Source organism: Eschscholzia californica, unplaced genomic scaffold (assembly GCF_041429995.1).
Source record: "Eschscholzia californica isolate CP2 unplaced genomic scaffold, dmEscCali1.0.p SCAF_3, whole genome shotgun sequence".
NCBI classification, from domain to species: domain Eukaryota; kingdom Viridiplantae; phylum Streptophyta; class Magnoliopsida; order Ranunculales; family Papaveraceae; genus Eschscholzia; species Eschscholzia californica.
In genome coordinates this window covers 56086338-56110629 of record NW_028238420.1, presented here as the reverse complement: position 1 = coordinate 56110629, position 24292 = coordinate 56086338, and the positions used below count along the sequence as shown (strand labels likewise).

At 37.2% G+C, this 24292-nt stretch overlaps 3 protein-coding genes and 1 non-coding gene across 4 annotated transcripts; 1 reads left to right on the top strand and 3 right to left on the bottom strand.

Moving 5' to 3' along the window:
- Positions 1–236: 236 nt before the first annotated feature.
- Positions 237–309, bottom strand: TRNAF-GAA (transfer RNA phenylalanine (anticodon GAA)). Its single transcript has one exon. It is a non-coding gene; the product is annotated as a tRNA-Phe (tRNA).
- A 1141-nt stretch (positions 310–1450) lies between these two features.
- On the bottom strand, positions 1451–5380 carry LOC147552139 (organelle RRM domain-containing protein 2, mitochondrial-like). Its single transcript, XM_086669618.1, has 4 exons — positions 5019–5380; positions 4551–4619; positions 4358–4464; positions 1451–1746 (listed from the first exon to the last, which is right to left on the bottom strand). Exons 1-4 carry the CDS (start codon positions 5152–5154, stop codon positions 1645–1647), a joined length of 414 nt encoding a protein of 137 aa, XP_086525744.1. The 5' UTR covers positions 5155–5380; the 3' UTR covers positions 1451–1644.
- A 1610-nt stretch (positions 5381–6990) lies between these two features.
- On the bottom strand, positions 6991–8550 carry LOC147552138 (small ribosomal subunit protein mL103 (rPPR7)-like). The gene has a single exon (XM_086669617.1). The coding sequence runs from the start codon at positions 8424–8426 to the stop codon at positions 7260–7262; it is 1167 nt and encodes a 388-aa protein (XP_086525743.1). The 5' UTR covers positions 8427–8550; the 3' UTR covers positions 6991–7259.
- Positions 8551–18527: 9977 nt separating this feature from the next.
- Positions 18528–20515, top strand: LOC147552137 (xyloglucan endotransglucosylase protein 6-like). The gene is made up of 4 exons (XM_086667673.1): positions 18528–19024; positions 19134–19234; positions 19337–19530; positions 19853–20515. The coding sequence occupies exons 1-4, from the start codon at positions 18844–18846 to the stop codon at positions 20298–20300; spliced, it is 924 nt and encodes a 307-aa protein (XP_086523799.1). The 5' UTR covers positions 18528–18843; the 3' UTR covers positions 20301–20515.
- Positions 20516–24292: the final 3777 nt, after the last annotated feature.

Below are 24292 nucleotides of genomic sequence, written 5' to 3'. Positions count from 1 at the left end.
CCTGCAACCCGTCCATTTGTCGACTCGTCGTGAACCATACGCACTTGAAGTTCAAAAGTGCACCCATTAAGAGTGATGAGTATTACAACTACATCACTGGTAGGAAGACGATTATCCAATACCATTTGGGGTTTTCTCACAGTAGCGCTGAAGTTACAAAAAAGTTTGTCAGGACTGTGTTGTTATAGCCGCTGAAGATAGTTATAAGCGTGTGCAGGAAATAAAAAAAAATTAAATGCGGTGAACGTGGATCGAACACGTGACCTTCAGATCTTCAGTCTGACGCTCTCCCAACTGAGCTATCCCCGCTATATATATATATAAATATAAATGTGTAAACAATCATTACGATTTAAAAAAAATCAGTAATTAAAAGTGTTATATACTACTCCCTCCGTCCCAAATTAAGAGTCCCATATTGGTAATCCAACTTATTTCCATATTTTTTCTTCTTCCATGTTAACCCTTATTTATTTGACAACTTTTCTTGAAGTAATTCAAGGACTATAATTTCCATTCTTGAAATACATGTAGCTTTTCTTGAAGTAATTAACTTTTCTTGAAGTAATTAACTTTTCTTGAAGTAATTGAAAGATTACAAAGAAAAACCAACTTTTGTATTGGAAAATGTCAAATATCTTAATTAGCTTAATTAATGCACCCTATATTAAGAATATCAAAGAAAGGGTATTCCGGGAAAAGTAAGAGATTTTATATGATATATTAGGAATGAGACTCTTAATTTGAGACATCCAAAAAAGGAATAGTGGACTCTTAATTTGGGACGGAGGGAGTAGTTAAAATATATTTTATACTAGTTTACGACATGTAAAGGTTTGATTTGTTTTGAACCGTTACAAAATGGTCAAGCAGAATTGAAACCAAATCAATGAAGTCCAATTTGCTTCGGTTGAAAAAAATGTCTGTTGTTAGCCGTTTCGACAAATTCGACCAAGTTTTGCTCACCCATAACATATTAGCATGTTTATAGTTGAGAGTAGAGCTAGGAGAAAAGTCCCAAAACCCGAAACCTGTCATGGTTATCCAAATCCGTTAGAACCCACGGGTACCCGAAACCTAAACCTGAAGGGTGGTTAGCCCAACCAACCCGACGAAATAAACAAGATGGACTCGGGTTTTGGAGTGTTACCCGGCATCCCGCACGTTAATATTTACCTGACATAACTAAGCTACACCAAAGGGTGAATATATAAGACATTTTAAAGCAACAAGATTAACAATGTTCTTATAATAGCTAAGCTACTATTTGCATTCTCAAACCAACTTGAGGTGTTGTTCCTCCCGTGCTAAAACACTTCATCTATTGTTGTCTTTGCAGCCAGTCAAATTGTCTCTGCAAAAGAATATCTTATAGAGAATTCAGAAACCGCAACTGAGTTTTTCTATTGCCCTCACCCTCAAGAACAAGTTCTCGACAAAAAAAAACCTCTAGAACAAGTCCCGTGAATAATTGATTGAATCTCTTTAAAAAACAATTGATAAATAGCAGAACAGATAGTTCCCTCACACTACAGTATGAAGATGTTCATAAATTAACTAGTGTATAAATCATCCTGATAAGTTCAAGATATCATGCTTATATCTGAAATTAGAGAAGTGAGATTTTTCTGGAACAGGGACGCTTCAATATCTCGTATATGGTGGAGGAGAACCCATGTTTGAAGGAGGTGGTGGTGGAGCTCTAGGTCTTGCATACTCTGCAAAAATTACCCAACCGTCCAAAAACTACACAATACGACAAAAATTAAGAGAGAGAACCGTCAGTAAAAACACATGAGTAGTAGTAAAATAGAAATAGCAACGTCTTAATAGTTTAGAAACACCAGTATAACGATTAACCAAGGTTAGGTTTTCAAAGTTCAAATACTTGTAATATAAAGAACTAAACGGGTAGTAGTGTAATCCTTGAATTCATAATTATGTATCGACGAGTACTTTGCATATTTCAAGAGGAAGTCAGATTCATACTTCCTAGTTCCTACTTCATACAAACAAGTATTAACAAAGTCCCCTCCTTTCAGAACATAGTCCTAGATTTCATAAAACGAGGTACAAACTATCATGTTGTGATATGGATATAACAGGATTCAAAAACCTCCAATAACGTTTTTATCATAAGTAGAAATATAGAGTCAACAGCTCAAACACATGTATCAGATTTTCATTTTAGTTTCGACTTCATAACACTAAAGTGTGAAAACATGGTGGATTTTGGATGGGGTATTAATAGCTAATGAACTTATAGATTCGAGACGCAAGAAGAAGTCGGGGGGAGTGATTATCAAGGCAGATCTGGAGAAGGCTTATGATAGGGTAAGCTGGGATTTTCTTTACAAAGTGATGAGCAGGATGGGTTTCGGGTACAAATGGAGAACATGGATCTATGTTTGCATATCATCAGCAACTTTCTCAGTCCTAATTAATGGGAGACCTTCGGAAGTTTTTCAAAGCTCGAGGGGAATAAGGCAGGGGGATCCTCTTTCCCCCCATTTGTTTCTACTAATTGGAGAAGTACTTAGTCACTGTATGCAAAAGGCCGAAGGTTTGGATTGGATAAGAGGTTTTAAAGTGGAGGAAGGAAGCAGAAGTATAAACCACTTACAATTTGCTGATGACACACTATTTTTCCTAGATGACAATGTGGAACAGGTAAAGAGACTTAGGGATATATTGGTTTGGTTTGAGCTAGCTTCGGGTCTAAAGGTAAATATGAATAAGTCTTTTATCTATGAGGTGACAGAGACGGAAGGTGGGATGAGAAACTGGGAAGCTCTTAGGGGTTTCGGATGTCCGGTGGGATCCTTGCCAACATCCTACTTAGGTCTTCCTCTTGGTCAAAGGTATAAGGCTAAAGCGTTATGGGATCCGATTCTAGAGAGAGTTAACAAAAAGTTGGCTGCATGGAAAGGCCACTTACTGTCCAGAGGAGGGAAACTTACTCTCATAAAATCGGTTCTTCAAGCCCTTCCTTCATATTTCCTTTCTTTGTTCTCGATACCGAGAGGAATTATAAAGGAAATAGACCGGAAGATGTGCAACTTTCTGTGGAATGGCAAATCGGACAAGAAGAGATTGCATTGGACGGCTTGGAAGATGGTTAGGCTACCCAAGAAAAAAGGAGGCATGGGGGTGCGAGACTTAAAGAATATGAATGAGGCTTTACTCATGAAGTGGATTTGGAGATTCAATCAAGAGGAGGGGGCTCTGTGGAAAGAGGTAATCGGAGCTAAGTATGGTAACAATCCCAGTGAATGGGGGAAAAAGGTTAGAAATAATTCATATGGTTGTGGAGTGTGGAAAGGGACACAGTGCTTATCCACTAAATTTAATCGGCTTACGAGATGGGAGCCGAGCAATGGAGAATCAATATCGTTCTGGCGAGAAGTATGGATAGGGCAGGAAAAGCTGTGTGATAAATTCCCACTAATATATGATATTGCTATGGATCAGGATGCATCGGTGGCCTCTATTTTCGATAGATCCAGTAGCTCATGGAACGTTTGTACGAGGAGAAACCTCAATGACTGGGAGGTAGACCAGTTCATACTACTGTGCGATTTCCTCAAAGACGTTAGACTCAACTCAGAGAAAGACAAGAAAATATGGAAGGTAGGCAGCGACAAGCCACTGTGTGTTAGAGAATTCTATGAAAGGATGACTCAAGATGTACAAATTCTCTCGGAACCCCTAGTAAAAATCCTCCATAGAAAACATACACCCCCACGGGTAGTTTTCTTAGTCTGGTCGATCCTCATTGATAGAGTGCCTACGGTGGAAGCACTAAAACACAGAGGCTTTCGGATGCCTAGCAGATGCATTCTATGTAGAATGGATGAGGAAACGGCAGATCATTTATTCCTAAACTGTAGGGTGGCCTCAAACCTATGGGAATATTTCATGGGAACACTCAAAATCCAATGGTGTAGGCCAAACACGATCGTATCAATGTTTGAGCAGTGGGATGGGGTAAAGAAACCAAATTCCAAAAAGGAGATCTGGGATCTCATACCGGTGGCAATAGTTTGGAACCTTTGGAAGGACCGGAACGACAAAATCTTCAAGGATTCGAATTTGTTCTCAGTTATTGATGCGGAAGATGTAAAAGGAACGATACATTACTGGATTAGTAGCTCGTCTAAGTTTAAATTTACGTCTTTTATGGATGTAGTTAGGAATTGGGAGGCATGGGTTATGTGATGTTAACATAACCCAAGCAACCCCTCATCCTTACTTAATCCGCTGTATAGCTTCTTTTTGTTCTATTTAATTCAATCAAGTTTTCAAAAAAAAAACATGGTGGATTTTGTTATCAATAATGGTAAAATGGACTTATTACCTTGCCATCCATGCCTTTAATACCTTCTGCAGCTCCTTCCAGAGTGGCGTATCTCACGAAACCGAAACCCTTGGAATATCCAGAAACATGGTCGGTAACTACTCGAGCTAGAAGAAAAAAAAAAAGTGATAGGTTGTTGATCAATTTCCATCAACCCAATTCTATGGAAAAAATTAAAGGAAGAGGAATATACCATGAACGAGTTCACCAAATTTGGCAAAGGCGTCCCTAAGACCTTCTGATGTAGTACGCTTGTTAAGCCCTTAAGGCAAACCACAATTAGTGTTAAATCAAATTCAGATTTTCAATATAGAAAGACGAAACATATCATCGGTTCCACATTGCAATATCAAAGCTAAAGTATCTAAGCTAGGGCTTGCAATGGTGACATCTTTGAGTCAATTAGTATGGCAAAACTATTTGATATATACACATTTTAGACTTTACCCTTACTCAGAAAAAGCACCTAAAACCCTCCCTCCCCATAGGCATAAGAACGCTTACTCATGAAAACCAGAAAAAGGGTACCAATATAGCAACATCAAATGACAGTAAAACCCTAGTCATGAGAAATAAACCTAAAATCATATAAAATTATTGTTTTGTTTTTAATATGGGTAAGAGTAAAGATTTTGTAGAGAGAGAGAGGATGAGAAAGTACCAGAGACGAAAAGGTTAGTAGAGGGCTCGGCGGCTGGAGGAGCAGTAGCAGCGGCAGGTGAAGTAGGTGGAGAGAAAGCGAAGTTGGAGAATACTCTTCTCGTAAGTAAACGTGGTGCCGCCATTTTCATTGCCATGTCTCTATTACTCTCCTATCTCTTTCTTCTTCTTCTTTTCCAGACGCGCAGCCGCACCGACGTTACAAATACTTGGCGAAGTAAGTCAGAACTCCGCTTCTAAAACAAGAGAGAGAAACAGAGTTCAGAGAGCGACTACAAGGAGGTAGAGAGAGAGAGTATAGAGAGTCTTTGGGTAGTAGATTCTGATTGACGTTTAGAACCTTGCTAGGTTATATTAATTACTTATACAACAAACATATTGTTGGCCGCCCAATACAGGGTAGTTTAGTCATTTGTGGTACCCCTCCATTGATCCAAGAGGTCACCGTTCATATCACGAAAGAGGTGGAATTTATGTTTATTGATTTGTGTTAAAGAAGTATAAATGAAGTAAAAGTAAGAATGAGTTTTGGTGCTCGTAAGATAGTTTTAAATATCCTTATATGACTTTTAGAGTCCAAGCTGCCTATGATAACAGTGAATCAGTGATTATAGTGTTTCTTCAATTCATGAATTTGTTCTTGTGGTATTGATGTCATGTTGAATGTAATGACCCGTTGAAAAAAAAAAGTATTATCAAATATGTATATTGCCTAAGAGATATCTCTTTTTGAAACCACACCCTGAACCTTCGCGGAATAACCTCTCTTCTCACCCAATCTTCTCATTCTTTTGTAGGAATTGGCTGGTATGGGAGTTAACAAATTCATTGGCGCCAAAATCTTCATCATCTTCTTTTAGTTGGATATAGTGAAGTTGTATCAAAGTGTAACTGTAACTCACAAAACCACAATAGAGTCTGTTGTGTCGTGGTATAGAAGTTTTTCGATCACTATCCAAAGATTTACCGCAACTACAGTCTTCTTCTCACACTCTGAAGGAAACAGTAATTGAGATGCAGAAAGTCTACTCCCAATATTTAAGAAGATGTAGTGGGAGCAAAACGTTGGAGGGATCCGATTTTCATTTTTCTTCAGTTTGATTCATTTCACTTTTCAGTTTATCGCCTGTTTTTTATTCTTCGTTCGGTTTACAGCTAGAAAACCTGACTTTTCTGATGTATGTGTTTATTTTTCCTAAGGTAGTTGCTTGTTTTTTCTCTATGTGAAACGATACTTGAGGTTTAAACTGACTGTGGTCGGATTTCAGCTTGCCAGTTTTTGTCTAAATTGTAATGCTTTACTCGAGTAGGATTAATACGAGTTACACAAGTGAGGTCTGAACAGATGATCCCTGATGATTGTGGCCCTGAGGTCAGATTGCAGCTTGCCTGTTTTTGTCTAAACGATACTTGAGGTCTGAAAAGATGATCCCTGATGATTGTGGGCGAATACCAGGATTCACACGAGTAGGATTAAGACAGAGTTACACAAGTTAGATTTAGTAACTTCTCTGAAATCCAGAAATCAAATCCATCTGTTGACGGCCATATAGACCATATCACACCTTTCAGCTACATATTATTTTGGAAGAACCGATACAATGAAAAGAATCACAAATGCAAACGCACCTAAAAATAATAGAACCGAAAAAGAAAAATAGAACTCTCTAAGCCAGTAAGCCTACATGATGACTCCAAATGTTTCTTTCGTTTAAGGTCTGACAAAAGTCTCCAAATATTTCTTCGTTTAGAGTTCGGCATATTATACCAACCACCCAGGAACCCCATCAAGTTTTTCCGAGTAAAGTAACCCAAGCCCCTCAAAATGAATATATGGAGAAGCTCCAAAGTTTCCAAGCTATAGGGCAATGAAGAGAAAATGTTTCTTCTTCGAGCTACATTTAACCATCATTTGGTACATAACATCTCAAAGACAAGGAAAAGATCTAATAAAACAAATTACTTCAGGTGAGTTAACCACAAAATAATGAAGCTATCAAAATATTATCATCAAAGAAACCAAATATCTCATGGAAGAAATATCAAACCACGTAAAGAGACCTACTTGTTCCAAATTCCAGATAAACAGAAATAAAAGATTAGACTTTTGTTATTCTAATAGCTAGAAGTACAAGTCTAAACCCAGATATGACAATAATCTCATCATCCATAAAACGAAAACTAGTTTTATCTCAAAACTGAAGAAAACTTACAAGTTCGAATATGAATTCGGAAGCAAATTTCATTCCTCCTTCGTAGGCATTGTTATAGTCGAATGACCATAACTCTTTGCTTTTGCAAGCTTGACAAGGAATTTCGCTTGCTTGGGTTTTGATTGCTTAAACAACCCATCAACCACAACCTGCAATATTCCTGCATTAACAAAGCATCGACGACCAATACTATCTTTACACAACTCAAGTGCCAAATCAAAGTCTTCCTTCTCACAAACAGCAGGAATAAGTGTATCAAAAGTCATTCGATTCGGGGCACACTCATTTTTCGTCAAATCATCGAAAATCTTCTTAGCTTCCTCTAGATTCCCATCATTGCAGTACCCTTTAATCAAAGAATTATAACTAAATATATCAGGTTTAACTTCTTCCCCAGACTTCAACTCTTCAACCAATTTAACTGCTTCTTCTGTCTTTCCATCAACAATCAATCCCCTTAACTTAGAATTATAACTTCTTACATCAGGAACAACATCATTCTCTTTCATTCTAGCCCAAATCTTCTCACCATCGGAAAATCGCCCTTTTCCATAAAATGCATTTAAAAGTGTATTGTATGTAATCACATTAGGTTTCACCTCATTCTTTTCCATTTCATCTAACACAGATAATGCTGAATCAAGTGAACCCATTTCACAGTAAGATCTAACAACAATATTGTAAGTATATAAATCAGGTTTCATCGATTTGTTCGATTGAAATTCCTGAAAAAGGGTTGGAACTTTTTCATGATTTTTTGAATCAACACAAGCATTTAAAAGGGCATTGAAAGATTTTACCGTTCGATCACATTTTAAGTCAGGCATTTCTTCGAACGTCTTGGATGCATGATCAAACATACCCGATTTTCCATAAAGGGTAATGAGTCGAATCGCGAATCCTTCATCTGAAATGTCTCGAAATTTCTTCTGAAGTTCAAGGATTTCTTCAATTGATTCAAAACGTTTGGCGGAAGCAAGACGACGAACAGTTACTTCATAGACTCTATGTTTGCATCGAAAACGGTAGGATTCAGACGATTTCTTGAATTTTTCGACAAGGTGATTGAGATTTCGTTCAGCAAAGAGATCGTTGAGGAGGGTTTTGAGGGTTGGAGATGAAGTTGGTTTTGGTGTTGTTGTAGAGAGAGAAGTGCAGAAGGTACGATATAGAATGCGGGAGATTGAAGAAGACATTATTTTGTGTGTTTGGAGTTTGTGAATCACAGAGAAATGAAATTATTTCCTGGATGTGGAAATGGGGGTTTAAGGGTTTGAAAGACGTTCTAGGGTTTAAGTGTTTGTGTGCGTGGATGTGTTTGGGAATGTATTTTGGGAATATGTTATAGGCGCATACATCTTGTCTATAGACAGGCCAAGCCTATTTGTAGTCCAAAAGACCAAATGTGTATAGGCGCATACATCTTGTGTATTAGTAGTACATGAAAAATAATATTTTGGTTACTACTTGATACATATTTGTGTAGTCGGATTACATTCCCACTCCAACCTATACCGGTGACTTCAGATACAATTTTATAATGCTATCAACGCGAGTCTTTGACCAACTGGGTGAAGATCTGTTACTATACGCGTTCCTCTTAAAGCGAGTCAATTTGTTATGTTTGCGGTGAAAGTATAATATTTTGAATTATGTTTTTATTATGATGGACCTAAACAAATTTCTTGTTACATATTTAGATTAATAAGGGTCGGTCAGTTACATGTGTTTTGTTAAAAGAGCCTCTTCATCTATAGGTCTCCCTTATAATTATAACCATAGTGTAACTCGTAGTTATCTACATTTTATTATTAAGGTCAGAACGTGGAAGTTGTATGTCATATAGATAAAAAATGCCTAGGTTAATACCTAATCTCTAGCCAAGCTCAACTATTCTTTACTACTCTGTTCATTCGGTACTATTTTCTACTTCTAGCATTGTAGGAGCATTCAAATAACAAATCCGTTGCACTAAAATTTATCTTATTAGTAACTCATTACATTCCAAAATTATTGTAACCCTAAAAAATGAATAAGCCAGGGACACTTTATATCATTTTAATGAATGAAAAGATACAAAACATTTAAAATGGAACATTGTTGAGTGGAAGCGATAAGAATTGTGTTGGTCCCTTCCAAGTACAATTATTGGTCTTAAGAGTTAAGAAGTCAACAAAATTTGAAAGACAATGTCTTAATATGATTTGACAGTACTACTGTGTGTGTTTATCAATGAACCCGTGAAAACCATTTACAATAGATCAAAACACTTTGGTGATTCAATTCTTCAAGATTGAGATTGAGAAAGATAGAAAAGAGACAAACTTGTATGTAAATCAAGTGTCAAGATCATGATCATCAATAATTGATGAGAAACTTAAATCAGGGGAGTGAACTAGGATTTTTATTGACAGTATACTCAACCCACCTCTAGCGACTCCCACTTGAATGGCATGTGAGAAATAACCCTTCTTTTTCTCTCCTCTCACATGTCCAGTCACGTGTAGAGAGAAACTCTTGTTTCTCTCACATGCGGTTCAAGGGAGAGTCTCAAGAGGCGGGTTGTGTAGCCTTGTTGCATGGTTTATGTGGAATAGGTCAGAAAAAACATCTGGGATGGTAGGTGCAAACCATATAAAATATTAAAGGTGTTTATCTGACCGCGCCAGTAAACCAATCCGGGTTATATTTCAGTCCCAGACTGGGGTTGATATTTATATTGGCGGAAAAGTCTGGGCTAGCCTGGCAGTGAGCCCAGGTTCGACAAAGCCCGTCGGCTTGGCTCAACTCGTCTCAAGAACTTACCACTATTCCGCTGATGGTTGAAAAGATTTGAGTGGCACCCAAAAGAAAACCTTAATTTGTCCAAACAACTATACAAGTTATTACAATCATCTTCAAGAATGCGACCAAAACAGAAGTGAAGCATGACAAACAATCTTACTAGTAACACTCTTAACAACTTATCTAACAAATAAAGATGAGAAAGGCTGACAACCAAATATCCAAAGAAGATACGTCATACGTGTCATCTGCAAAATACAACCATTAAAGATTTTAAAGTAAAAGTACGGCAAGAGGCTTCTCTAGGAGGAGAAATTGTGTTCATCGCCATAATCTTAACAAAAATATTGAAATGAGACACTTAATACTTAGGGTCGTGGACGAAAACTACGTAACTGGAGACAACTAAACAACACAAAGAAATTGCAGGAAACTGAGACATGAAGAACTACATGAATAAAAAAGAGTGTCAGAAGAACTACTAAAAGATGATGATACCCAACAAACCAAAACACACATTTAAAGGTTCTATACTTGTGAAATATACATGGCAGAAGTGTTTAAAGGTAAACTTGTACAAGCAAAACATGAAAACCAGAAAGGCTAAAACACATTTAATAAACCACCGAACGGAAACTTTAGGTCAGCGTCAAAAAAATATTTGAAACCACTTAGGTCGAAGGGCATTTCCAGACCCTAACAGAAGAAAAAAGTGGGCCCACAGGCTTAAAACCAACTAAAAAATGATTGAATGGGGGCGTAGACGAGAAACAAATGTGGCATTCCCTGATGAGTTGGATTAAACAAAATATGGTGATTCAAATGTAATAAAGTGTCACAAGAACTAAAGTAGATGAACCAACAAAGCAAAACACACATTTAAAGGTGCTAAATAATAGAGATAAGAGTATAATTCAAATTGGGTTTAATTTATTTGGGTTGGATAGCTCCTTGTTTGGCTCACATACACTGGATCACACTACTTCAGTTTCGGTTAAGTTGGTTAATGGCTGGACCACTTCTCATCCACCCTCGACTCAGACTAATCTAACTCCCTTGAGTTCGTTATAGTTTGTTAGAGAGAGTTAGAGAGAGAAACCGTTTCTGTTTAAAGTTTGTTAGAGAATTAGGTAGTTAGTTGTAATCTCTCTTTAAATACTCTTGTACAAAATCATTTCAAAGTTAATGAGAATCAAATCAACTATGGTATCAGAGCTATTGCGCTCATTCTCTGAAAATCCTCTTCTCACTTTCTCTCTCTAGATCTTCATCTTCTTCTTCGTCCTCTTCACCTGGTTCTTCATCAATTACTTCTTCTTCTTCATCATCTGTCTTCTATCTTCTAATTCAACCATGGAAAATCCTAAAATCACATCCTTGTCTATCAATTCAATGGGAAATGTAATCCCAATCAAACTTCAAAGTGATAACTATCTGGCTTGGAAATCACTTTTCCTTCCTATACTTAAGAAATACAAAGTACTCGATCTCATAGATGGAACTCGTCCTCAACCTACTCAATTTCTGAATCCTGAATCCAAAGAAATCAATCCTGAATACCTTGAATGGTTAGAAGAAGATCAAACTTTACTAATATGGATAAATTCAACTTTATCAGATTCAGTGATTCCTTATGTGGTAGGAAATACATCTTCTCAAGAGCTTTGGAAGAATCTTGAGGATTCTTTTGCTTCGGCCTCCACTTCTCATATCTTTCAGCTTCAAGAAAATCTTCGTGATTTGAAGAAAGATTCAGAGAAAATGCCTGAATTTCTCACCAAAGTAAAGAAGATATCAGATTCTCTTGCTGCTGCTGGGAGTCCAGCTTCTAATGCTGAGTTAGTCGTAAGTATTTTGAGAGCTCTTCCGTCTGAATATGATTCCTTTTCAGCTGCTATTAGGTTAAGAAAACCTCCTGTTTCTGTATCTGAATTACAAAATCTACTAATAAGTGAAGAAATCACTATCTTTGAGAAACAAAAAAGGTCTATGCTTAATGTGAATCAAGTCCTATTCACTAATCCTCAAGTTCGACCAAATCAACCAAGGTTCAGTGCTGGTAACCCTTATAATTCATATCCTAATCGTTTTAAGAATACAAGGAATTATAGCAATAACTCTTTTCAAGGCAAGAGCTCTAATAATAATACTTCTCAAGCAAAGAATTTCTCTCAGCAAGCTTCAAGAACCAGTAATGGTGACAGGCCTATATGTCAAATTTGTCACAAAGTAGGGCATACAGCTGTTGAGTGCTACCATCGCATGAATTTCTCTTATCAAGGTCGAAATCCACCAAGCAATTTGGCAGCTATGCTTGCTACAGCAAACATTTTGGGAGAAAATCCTTGGTATGCAGATACTGGAGCATCACACCATATAACCCCAGATGCTTCTAATATAGCTTCTTCTTCTTCCTATAAAGGCAAAGAGGTAGTCACTACAGCTAATGGTCAAGGTATGTTTATTGCTCAAACTGGTCATTCTATATTTCAGCATAAAGATCATACTTTCTCTCTTAGAAATGTGTTGGTTGTCCCTCAAGCCACACACAATTTGTTATCTGTGAACAAATTCACAAGAGATAACAATTGTTCTTTGACATTTGATCCTGTTCAATATTCTGTGAAGGATCTAATTTCGAACCAGACTCTTTTCCAAGGGCCAGCTAAAGGTGGTCTATACCCAATAATGCTTGGTGCTGGTCTCTCTTCTAAACCTCAAATAAAAGCTTTGCTAGCAAGGCCTACCTCTCCTGCTATTTGGCACAAAAGGCTGGGCCATCCTTCATTTCAATCTCTGCAAAAGTTGAAGCACCTTTTTACTGATGCTGCTATCAAACCAATCTTCTGCTCGGACTGCCAATTAGGGAGGAGCAAGAAACTTTCTTTTCAACCTTCTAGCAGTGTAGCATCTTCTCCTTTACATTTGTTGCATATAGACCTATGGGGTCCTGCTCCTAGTGTCTCAGTTAGTGGCTATAAGTACTATGCTAATGTGATAGATGACTATTCTAAGTATTGTTGGATACTACCTTTATCAAATAAATCACATTTTGCTTCAGCTTTTATATCCTTTGTCACTGCTATTGAGAATCAGTTGGGTCATAAGGTTAAAACCATTAGGACAGATGGAGGGGGAGAGTTTATTGCTACTTCTCTTAAGTTATTCCTTCAAAACAAGGGTATTACTCATCAAATGACTTGTCCCCATACTCCAGAACAAAATGGAGTAGCTGAGTCTAAGCACAAGCATCTACTTGATATCACAAGAACTTTATTAGTTCAATCCTCACTTCCTAGCTCCTATTGGCTTGAAGCTCTCAATTCAGCCAATTATCTCATTAATAGGCTTCCTCTTAACTTACTCCAAAATATGTCTCCTTTAGAAAAGCTGTTCTTTTGTACTCCTGACTATGACTTCCTCAGGGTATATGGCTGTGCCTGCTATCCTTGGCTGCGACCATATGCACAGGATAAGCTTGCACCAAGAAGCAAGGAGTGTATCTTTATAGGTTATGCTACTGACCAAAAGGGTTATAAGTGCTTAGACCCGACCACTGGTCGTGTTTATGTTTCGAGACATGTGGTCTTCAATGAAGATTATTTTCCTTTATCTTCTACCAAGTATTCTACCATTGGTCCTTCTAGTGACTCATCTGTTGATTCTCAAGGTATAGTTCCTATTTCACCACCTATGGGTCAGCCTACTGTTACTCCTGAACAAAATCTAATTGGAGCTCCTGCTCATGAAGAGCCTCACTCACCTCTTCCTGCACCTGAAGCTCACACTCCACCCTTATCTCCCATTCCTGAACCTCAGTCACCTATCCATGAGATTCCATCCCCCATGCTTGAAACTCCATCACCTGTGGCTCAAACTCCTGTACTTACTCAACCACCAATTATTGAGCCACCACCTCCACCAATTCAACAAATTCAGTCCACTCACCCAATGCAGACAAGAGCTAAGTCTGGGGTTTTTAAACCAAAGGCATTTTCAACTAAACATCCTATCTCTCCTACATTAGCTAATATTGCCTTACCCCCAACACCAACTTGTTTTACACAAGCTAACAAGAGTCCTCAATGGAGAGAGGCTATGAGTACAGAATTTAAGGCTTTACAGGAGTTAAACACATGGTCTCTTGTTCCTCCCTCCCCTAATCAGAATTTAGTGGGTTGCAAGTGGGTTTTTAAGTTGAAACAGAAGCCTGATGGTAGTGTTGAAAGGTATAAAGCTAGGTTAGTGGCCAAAGGCTTTCATCAAAGAGAGGGCATTGATTATTCAGAGACATTTAGTCCTGTGGCTAAACCAACCACAATTAGAGTTCTTCTCTCTCTTGCAGTTCAAAATGATTGGTTAGTTAAACAACTTGATGTGAGTAATGCTTTCCTTCATGGGCATCTAAAAGAAGAGGTCTATATGACCCAACCTCCTGGTTTTCAAGACATTTCCAATCCCAATTATGTTTGTAAACTTCATAAGTCCCTTTATGGTTTGAAACAAGCTCCAAGAGCTTGGTATGAAGAGTTAGTGGATTCATTACTAGCCATTGGTTTTCAAAAATCATCTTCAGACACATCTCTCTTTGTTTTCTCAGATAATGGAGTTCTTCTGTATGTGTTAGTATATGTAGATGATATATTGGTCACTGGTAACTCTAACCCAGCCTGTGATTTCTTAATCAAAACTCTAAGTTCACAATTTGCTATGAAGGACTTAGGTCCTCTTCATTATTTCTTAGGGATGGAAGCTAAGAGAGATGAGTCTGGCCTTCATCTTTCTCAAACCAAATATGCCTTGGATTTACTTCAAAAGGCACAAATGGCTGATGCAAGGCCTTGCTCTACTCCACTTCCTCACAGAACAAAACTGAATCCAACTGATGGTGAGCTTCTCCCTGATCCTACCTATTATAGAAGTTTAGTAGGGGCCTTACAGTATCTTACTTGGACAAGACCTGATTTGAGCTACTCAGTTAATCTTGTTTGTCAATTTATGAGTCAGCCAAGAACTTCACATTTGTCGGCTGTAAAAAGAATTTTAAGATATCTAAAGGGAACCATTACTTATGGGATTCATTTCACTAAAGGCAAATCTTTAAGAATACAAGGATTTGCAGATGCAGATTGGGCTGGCAGCATTTGTGATAGTCGATCTACATCTGGTTTTATTATATATTTGGGTGAAAATCCCATCTCTTGGTCAGCAAAAAAGCAACCCACTGTATCTAGGTCGTCTACAGAAGCAGAGTATCGATCTCTTGCTCACACAGCTGCTGAAGTTCTATGGGTTTGTTCTCTTCTCAAGGATTTACATTGCTTTATCTCTATTCCACCAACTCTTTGGTGTGACAATGTTTCAGCATTGGCCTTAGCATCAAATCCTGTTTTTCACTCCAAGATAAAACATCTTGCATTGGATTTCCATTTCATTCGAGAATTGGTGGTCAATAAAAGAATTCAACTCTCTTATGTTCACACTAAGGATCAGCCAGCAGACATTCTTACTAAAGCCCTTCCAGGACCTCCTTTCACTCAACTTAGAACCAAGCTTAAGCTCTTTCCAAGTGCTTAGCTTGAGGGAGGGTAATAGAGATAAGAGTATAATTCAAATTGGGTTTAATTTATTTGGGTTGGATAGCTCCTTGTTTGGCTCACATACACTGGATCACACTACTTCAGTTTCGGTTAAGTTGGTTAATGGCTGGACCACTTCTCATCCACCCTCGACTCAGACTAATCTAACTCCCTTGAGTTCGTTATAGTTTGTTAGAGAGAGTTAGAGAGAGAAACCGTTTCTGTTTAAAGTTTGTTAGAGAATTAGGTAGTTAGTTGTAATCTCTCTTTAAATACTCTTGTACAAAATCATTTCAAAGTTAATGAGAATCAAATCAACTACTAAACTCGCGTAACATACATAGAAAAAGTGTTTAAAGGTAAAAATGTACAAGAAAACAAAGAAAAAAGAAAAGAAACTGAAAGAGCTAAAACACAACTAATAGATCGTCAAACAGAAAATTTTGCCATCGTCAACGTAAACATGTTCGGAACCACTTGGTGACTTGGATCAAAGGGCATTTCGAGACCCCAAAGAATAAAAAATGGGGGGCCCATAGACTTACAACCCACTAAAAAAGGGATTGAATGGGGTAAGTCGTAGGCTGTAGGCAAGAATCAAATGTGACATTCCCTTAGGAGAGGGATAAGACAAAATATGATGATTTCAAATGAAATAAAATTTCTTGAAGACCCTCGGTGGCGTATCTGTCGATGTGCATGACGTGGAAGATAGGATATTGCGAATGTCCTTTGTATAGCTTCAATGTACAAAAGAGTATGGATCATTGTTCAAAACTATTAGTCTATTAGTGATGTATAATGAATGGCTCATAGTAATGTAGTATGGGAAAGCTCTGCCCTATCTATCTTCTCATCTATATCTTGCCCAATTCCAAACACATAATAATAGCCCTGAGAAATTATGTCATGGATTTCAGGCGCATCCCATCCCCCATTCTCTTCCCGCTCTTGGCCCCACCAACACCTCTTTCTTGCTTTCTTCCTTCTTCCTCAATCCAAAATTTTCCTTCTACCAAAGATGCTACATTCCACCAAAAATGGCAACAATTACACAAGATGGGATTGAACGGTCTAGATCTCGGTGTCTAGATCTTACAAAAAACAATCACATGAACTTCTTTGAACTCACATATCTAAACGGGTCATCGTTATGTGTCTCACTTGTTGTCGTTCTTTCCGGAGGAAAAAAAACATTTCCTTTCCCATAACTCTTCCATGAGAAATAACTTTTCTCCTCCTCCTTTATTTTAACTTAATCTTTTTCTTTTATTTTTTTTCAAAAATTTTGTGAAACTTAAGAATAATGACAAAAGATAAAAAGCTATCTACAACAACACTTTTATTTTCTCATAATTCAAGTCGGTTTACGTAGTAGTCCGAATCTTGATTAATCACAATTACAATTCCTTATAATTAGATGTTTCTTTAGTATTAGTATCATACTTTTCAGCTTATGTTATATAAACAACTCTCATTATTATTTTTTTTGTTTTTTTAAACAACTCTCATTATGGTGCAACAATAATAGTTTATCTAGTTTTTACTCTACAAGCTCCCAATTCCCCCTAAACTCACAACATTAAGTTAAAAGAATTTAATAAACTATTCCCATGTCTTAAATCTTAGTGGTATACCCTAATTAATTATGAGGCATTTTTACACTTTATCTTTGGGCTAAAAGCCTAAAAGCATCTCACTTAAAAAAAAAAAGGAAAAAATATTATGGGATTTTTTTTAAGTTAATTCCTATATGGCCCCCTACTTTGTGACCAGCTTCCTTTATGACCCCCCTTTTTTTTCGTAAATTCAAATATGACCTTCTTTTTTGATGTAATTGTCCTAACTACCCTTCCTTTAAATCTTTTTTCAAAAATAAAAATAAAATTATAATTCCACCTCATTTCCTCTCCACCACACATCTCTCTCCATGTCAACTCTCTCTCTCCACATCACCTCTCTTTCCAACTCACCTCTCACCCTTCTCTCTCTTTCCAACTCAACTCTCTCTTTCTCCAACTCACCCCTCTCTCTCTCCAACTCACCTTCATCTTCTCCGATTGAAGTCGCCGGCCGGAGATTTTTCCGGCCGGCGACTTCCAAAAAAAAAAAAAAATTTCTCTCATCTCTCTCTCTCTCTAAAAATCCGGCGAAGGGGGTTTCCCTTCGCCGGAGCCGTGAACATACCGATCTGGTATGTTCACGGCAGACCTTCAAAGGTCTGGTCGTGAACAGACCAGATCGGTCTGGTCGTGAACAGACCAGATCGGTCTGTTCACGGCTCCGGCGAAGGGAAACCCCCTTCGCCGGATTTTTAGAGAGAGAGAGAGATGAGGGGAAAAATATATTTTTTTTTTTTGGGAAGTCGCCGGCCGGAAAAATCTCCGGCCGGAGACTTCAATCGGAGAAGATGAAGGTGAGTTGGAGAGAGAGAGGGGTGAGTTGGAGAGAGAGAGAGGTGAGTTGGAAAGAGAGAGAGGGGTGAGTTGGAGAGAGAGAGGGGTGAGTTGGAAAGAGAGGTGATGTGGAGAGAGAGAGTTGACATGGAGAGAGATGTGTGGTGGAGAGGAAATGAGGTGGAATTATAATTTTATTTTTATTTTTAATTTTGAAAAAAGATTTAAAGGAAGGGTAGTTAGGACAATTACATAAAAAAAGGGGGCCATATTTGAATTTACGAAAAAAATGGGCCATAAAGGAAGCTGGTCACAAAGTAGGGGGCCATATAGGAATTAACTCTTTTTTTTTGTTTTCTTAGCCAGCTGTGAGTAGCCAAAGTAAAGGTACAAGCAATCAGAGCTCTTTATATCACCTACTGCAAAATGCTAACTAGGACAACCATGATCCAGCTGTAATATCAAACGTGTGACGTTTTTATTGGTTGGCAGAGAACACTTAACTTAAAGAGTGACTGGTCATACAGTAAATGAGCCCATACCCTGAAAAGGATCAAACGTGGCAACGGCTATAATTTTAAATTTCACAATGGAAATTTGAGTATTTTGAATCCGACATGGATGATGACATGGTATAGATATTTTTCTTCAATAAATAAAAATATGAGTCATACAATGATGTGGAAGGAACTGTTCATGAACCTAATCCAGTTGGCTATAAATTGCCCTGTTTTTCCCTTCATAGTTTCTCACTCACTACTAACAGTGAAAGAGAGTAGCTTTTCTAGTGAGAGAAAGTTCAAGAGTTTTAGAGAGAGAGAGAGAGCTTTAGTGTTACTGTGACAAAATTGATAATGGGGATTTCTTTAGCTTCCAACACTGTTAATAAGTTCTTACTATTCAGCTTATTAGTGATTATGTTAGTAAGTTTAGTGAAATCAGCTAAATTTGATGAGTTATTTGAACCAAGTTGGGCACTAGATCATGTAGTTAATGAAGGAGAAGAACTTAAGCTAAAACTTGATCACTACTCAGGTACTTAGTTTCAAATTTAAATCACAACCCTCTTCATCTTTCTCTCTCTAGATTTCTCCTCTGTTTTTTTTTTTTTACTAATACTCTGTTTTCTTGTTGATGTTTTTAGGAGCTGGATTTGCATCAAAGAGGAAATATATGTTTGGAAAAACAACTGTTCAAATTAAACTAGTTGAAGGAGATTCAGCTGGAACTGTTACTGCCTTTTATGTATGAAATTTTAAATCTCGTTGTCTAATCAAACTAGTACTGATTACTCAGTTCTTGATCTATTGAAATTGATGTTTGGGTATTTGATAATATTGAAAACAGATGTCATCAGATGGACCAAAACACCATGAATTTGATTTTGAGTTCTTGGGGAATACAAGTGGAGAACCATATATAGTTCAAACAAATGTTTATGTTAATGGTGTTGGAAACAGAGAAGAAAGACAGAGTCTTTGGTTTGATCCTACTAAAAACTTCCATTCTTACTCCATTCTCTGGAATCAACATCAAGTTGTGTAAGTCCCCTCTCTCTCTCTCTCTCTACTAATCTGATCACTTTCTCTCTCTAAAATTATCAATCACAGTATAATGGAAAGTGTCTTTTTTCATCTTTTGTGATATTCCCCTGTTTCTGGATTTCAAGATACCCCGGCGTATTTTAGATGGTACCCTCTTTTAATACTTTGGTAAATGGAGAATCAGGGCCAGAAATGGTTAACGTGCGCCGAGAAGGCATCATATATTTACTATTTACACCCAATTTTTTAACTTTTTCTTTTGTTTTAATTTTGCTTTTGGATGGTTACAGTTTTTTTTTTTTTTTTTGGATGGTTACAGTTTTATGGTTGATGAAACACCAATAAGGGTATTTTCAAATAAAGAAAAAAGAGGGGTTGTATTTCCAAAAGATCAACCAATGGGTGTATATAGTTCAATTTGGAATGCTGATGATTGGGCAACCCAAGGTGGACGGGTCAAGACTGACTGGACCCATGCTCCATTTGTAGCTTCATATAAGGGGTTCGAAATCGACGGTTGTGAATATTCTATCTCGACCACCGCTTATGAGAACCAAAAGAAATGTACTAGCACTACCGGTAGAGGCGGTGGTGGTGTGACTGAAAAGGCGAGGTTTTGGTGGGAGGAGCCAATGATGTCGGAGTTGAATTTGCATCAACATCACCAATTACTCTGGGTTAGGTCTCACCATCAAATTTACGATTATTGTACTGATAAGGCTAGGTTTCCGGTGACTCCGCCAGAATGTCTACATCATCATCATTGATATTAGTGATTACTGTTTGCTCGCTCATTATCTGTCAATTTGGTGGTTGATCTAGTTAAGTTGTTGCTTGTGGGGTGAAAATTTGGAAGTGGGGTTTATGTTTGTATGTAAATAAATGGAAGGGCCTAGTTTGTGAGATTGTAACATGAATTCCATGTTTTCTTAGTGTGTACTCGAAATGGTGTAAAAATTGAACATGAAGTTTTTTGTGGCAATCCCTTGTTTATGATTCAGTAGCTCCTTTTTTTTTTGTTAAAATGATTCAATGGCCTATGTCAATAGGAATATTAGACGGACACGAAAATTTAAACATCCAAAGCCCTACACATTTTTTAACACATCCAATCTAACCGCGCAAGACTTAAGTATATACTGCTTTCTCCCACACTATTGAGAGTCTATTTTGTTTTGGTCACAGGCATGATGGTCATTACACACAGTAGTCTTTTAATTCATATATGTTATTCGACTTAAATGAACTCAAAATTAGTCCGTTTTGGCCATATAGATAAATCAGGAGCATGGCCACGTCAAAAGTATAATCTACTATGTAGAATTGAGATCAAAGTGAGCCTTAATGACAGTGAGATTATGAGCATAGCACCATGATATAAGTTTATAAGCATTAGAGCAACTCCAACGTGGGGCTCGGGCTCCCAATTTTGGGAGCCCCTGAATTTTGGGAGCCCCGGGGCTTAGAGCAACTCCAACGTTGGGCTCCTAACCGGGAGAGGATAAATCTAAGGCCCAAAAAAGGAGCCCAAATAGGAAATCCAACCCAATAGGGAATTATATTTCAAAAAAAACCCAAAATGTTAGATTACATCTCTATCCCTCCAAAAGAAATTGTTCCCTCTCTTATCCCTCACTCATTTCCCACCCAACCAGCCTCTCTCTTTCCCTCCCTGACTTGATTTGACCCGACCCATGCCACCAGCCTCTCTCTTTTTCTCTCGGTCACCGCGCTCTCTCTCTTCATTCACACCCTTTCTTGATTAGACACAAACCCTCTCCATCTCTCTCTCTTCATTCAAACGATTCCTCTCTATCTCTCCTCTCTATCTCGATCAAACGATTGCTCTCTTCATTCATTCAAAGCTGCCTCTCCGTCTCTCTCTCTATCTCTTTTTCAAGCGAAACAACCACAGCCATTAACCCCTACATTGGAAACGTTACCGGCGAATCTCTCTCTATCAAAGCTATTTAAGCAACCTGATCTACTCATTTCTCTCTCTATTTCGCTCTCTTTCAACAAATCTGGTGTTTCTCTCTCTATTTCTCTCTCTTTCAAACACAGGTACGTCTCTGTTCTTCATCTAAATCTTGTTACTCTCTCTGTTTTTCGTAAATTTTTAGGATTGTTAAAACATTTTTGGGGTTTCTTCTTTCAGATCTTTGTTTGTTGATAATATTTTAGGGTTGTTGGTACAGTTTTAGGGGTGTTCGAAAATTTGGGGGTGTTTTCAAACAATTAAGGTTTATTATTTCAAGTTCAGTACTCTGATCTTGAGTTTGTGAGAAAATATTTTGGGTTGTTTTTCAAAAAAGTTTTAGGGTTAAGTTGCTCTACAGTTTGTGATAAAACATTTATGGATTTTGTTTTTTATTTCGGAAGCATGCATCTTCACATAAGGTAATTTTGGGGTTTATGGTTCTTCATCAAGTTTTTAGGTTAGGTTTGCTGATGAAATTATCGGTTTGTTGTAACATTGTGTTATTTTCAAAAAATTAGGGTTTCGTTTCACACATTTAGTACTTTGAGCTAGAGGGCTAGTGAAGAGCTAACCACAACTGGGCCTAGCAAAAAAGGCAAGAAAATGATGAATGTGACTTCATCACAGACAAAGGTATGATATTCTATACACATCTGTGAGAATGTTGTGGCACAATTGTTAGTGTGTTGTCATTCTGTAAAATGTTGCTTAACTTGTTCCTACCCTTATTCCTAGGGCTCTGTGAAAAGTTATGAAAACCATTAGCATTAGCTTATTGTCTGTACACATTGAAAGATGATCCACCATTTTTGGCATTGTTTCAGCATTTAGAGTAGTGTTCGAACATTTCTACGAATGCTTAAACACACAGGTACGACTATGTTCTTCCTCAAAATCTTCTTTCTATCTCTGATCTTGGTCAAGTTTTAGGGTTTTTAGTGGTGAAATTATGAGTTTGTTTTGACATTTTGGGTTGTTTTAAAAAAAATTAGGGTTTCGTTTCACACCTTTAGTACTTTGATTATGATTTTTGGGGTTTAACTTGCTCTTAAGTTGTTGTTCTTCGTGATTGTTGAAAACATTTTGGTTTGTGATAAAATATTTATGAATTTTGTTTTTGATTTCGGAATCATGCATCTTCACAGAAGGTAATTTTGGGGTTTATGGTTCTTCATCAAGTTTTTAGGTTAGGTTTGTTGATGAAATTATGGGTTTGTTGTTACATTTTGGGTTGTGATCAGCAAATTAAGTTTCTGTGGAGACATTTAGTACTTTATTTTCGATTTTTGGTTGTTTGTCTTTGTTGATGAAATGAATGGTTTGTTTTAGAATTCTGGGTTCTGTTAAAGAAATTAGGCTTATGTTGAGACATTTTGGGTTTTGTTCTTGGTAAATATTGGAGACATTTTGTTTTTTTTTTTAAAAAATTTGGTTGGGTGTTGATGCATTTGGTGGTTTTTACCCATGAAACTTGATATGATGTAAAATTTTGGGTTGTGTAGAAATATTTTTGGTTTGTTTCAAACATGTGGGGGTATCTTACAAACATTTCAATTTGTGTAGAAAACATATTAAAGATAGTGAAGAGCCAACCACCGCTGGGCCTAGTAAAAAAGGCAAGAAAATGATGAATGTGGCATCATCACAGACAAAGGTATGATATTCTTTAAATATTTCAAAGAATTTTTTGATGAAAGGCCCAATTTTTGGGCCCAAATACAAAAAAAAAACCCAATAGGGATTATTAACCCACCCAAAACCCAAAAATCAACTAATATCTCAAATCAAACCCAAATACACATCCCTATGCTCAATCCGGACCCAACTCGTCTCTCTAAGACCTAATTTGTTTCGAGACATTTTGGAGTTTGTCCTCTCAGTATTGTTTGTGGTTTCGTATAATGTTTTGGCATAATTGCTAGTGTGTTGTCATTCTGTAAAATGTTGCTTCACTTATTCCTACTCTTATTCCTAGGGTTTTGTGAAAAGTTCTGAAAACCATTGGCATCAGCTTACAGTGGTGAAGCATTTGTAGTCGTGTTGGAAAATTTTGCTGAATGATCTAACATATTTATTACTGTGTGTTTGAAGCATCGATCTGCGACATCCAAATCGAAAGAGCAGATGGTGGAGGCTCAACGTACAGAGTCAAGGGAGCAAAAGAAGAAAAATTATTTAAATTACAAATGTAATTTGAAAGCAGTTCACAAGGTAGCAAGGGACAATTTGGAAGCATTTGTAGTCCATTTTTTGTTCTCTGGAATGTTGATGAAATGAATGGGTTGTTTTAATAATTTGGGTTGTGTTCCAGAAATTGGGTTTATGTTGAGACATTTAGTACTTTGTTTATGATTTTTGAGAGTTTTACTTGATTATTACAGTGATGTTATTGGTCAATGTGGCAGACAATTTGGTTTATGTTTTAACATTTAGTGGGGTGTTGATGGATTTTGTGGTTATTAATGAGTAAAAATTGACATGTTTTTGACATTTTGGGTTGTGTAGAAACATTTTGTGCAAAACATTTAAAAAATAGAAGCAGCAGCAGCAAGACAATAGGTTGTACAAAGAGCTAGCTCTAGAAAGACGGCTAGTGAAGAGACAATAATTGCAGGGCTTAGTAAAAAAGGCTAAAAAATATTAAAGGTGACTAAATCACAGACCAAGGCAAGATGCATTCCTAAACATTTTGCATAATGTTTAAGAATGCATACGAAATGACATAAGGTTCTATGAAAAAAGTTAAAATTTGGGAAAAACAGTGGCATCAGATTTTTG

What these genes read in the sequence shown, in the direction of transcription:
- LOC147552139 (XM_086669618.1), bottom strand. Translation starts at nt 5,154, where the DNA reads ATGGCAATGAAAATGGCGGCACCACGTTTACTTACGAGAAGAGTATTC. An exon ending in ATTTGGTGAACTCGTTCATG is followed by an intron (nt 4,465 to 4,550) that starts GTATATTCCTCT and finishes TTTTTCTTCTAG; the next exon opens with CTCGAGTAGTTACCGACCAT. An exon ending in TTAAAGGCATGGATGGCAAG is followed by an intron (nt 1,747 to 4,357) that starts GTAATAAGTCCA and finishes CGTATTGTGTAG; the next exon opens with TTTTTGGACGGTTGGGTAAT.
- LOC147552138 (XM_086669617.1), bottom strand. Translation starts at nt 8,426, where the DNA reads ATGTCTTCTTCAATCTCCCGCATTCTATATCGTACCTTCTGCACTTCT.
- LOC147552137 (XM_086667673.1), top strand. Translation starts at nt 18,844, where the DNA reads ATGGGGATTTCTTTAGCTTCCAACACTGTTAATAAGTTCTTACTATTC. An exon ending in GAACTGTTACTGCCTTTTAT is followed by an intron (nt 19,235 to 19,336) that starts GTATGAAATTTT and finishes TATTGAAAACAG; the next exon opens with ATGTCATCAGATGGACCAAA. An exon ending in TGGAATCAACATCAAGTTGT is followed by an intron (nt 19,531 to 19,852) that starts GTAAGTCCCCTC and finishes GGATGGTTACAG; the next exon opens with TTTTATGGTTGATGAAACAC.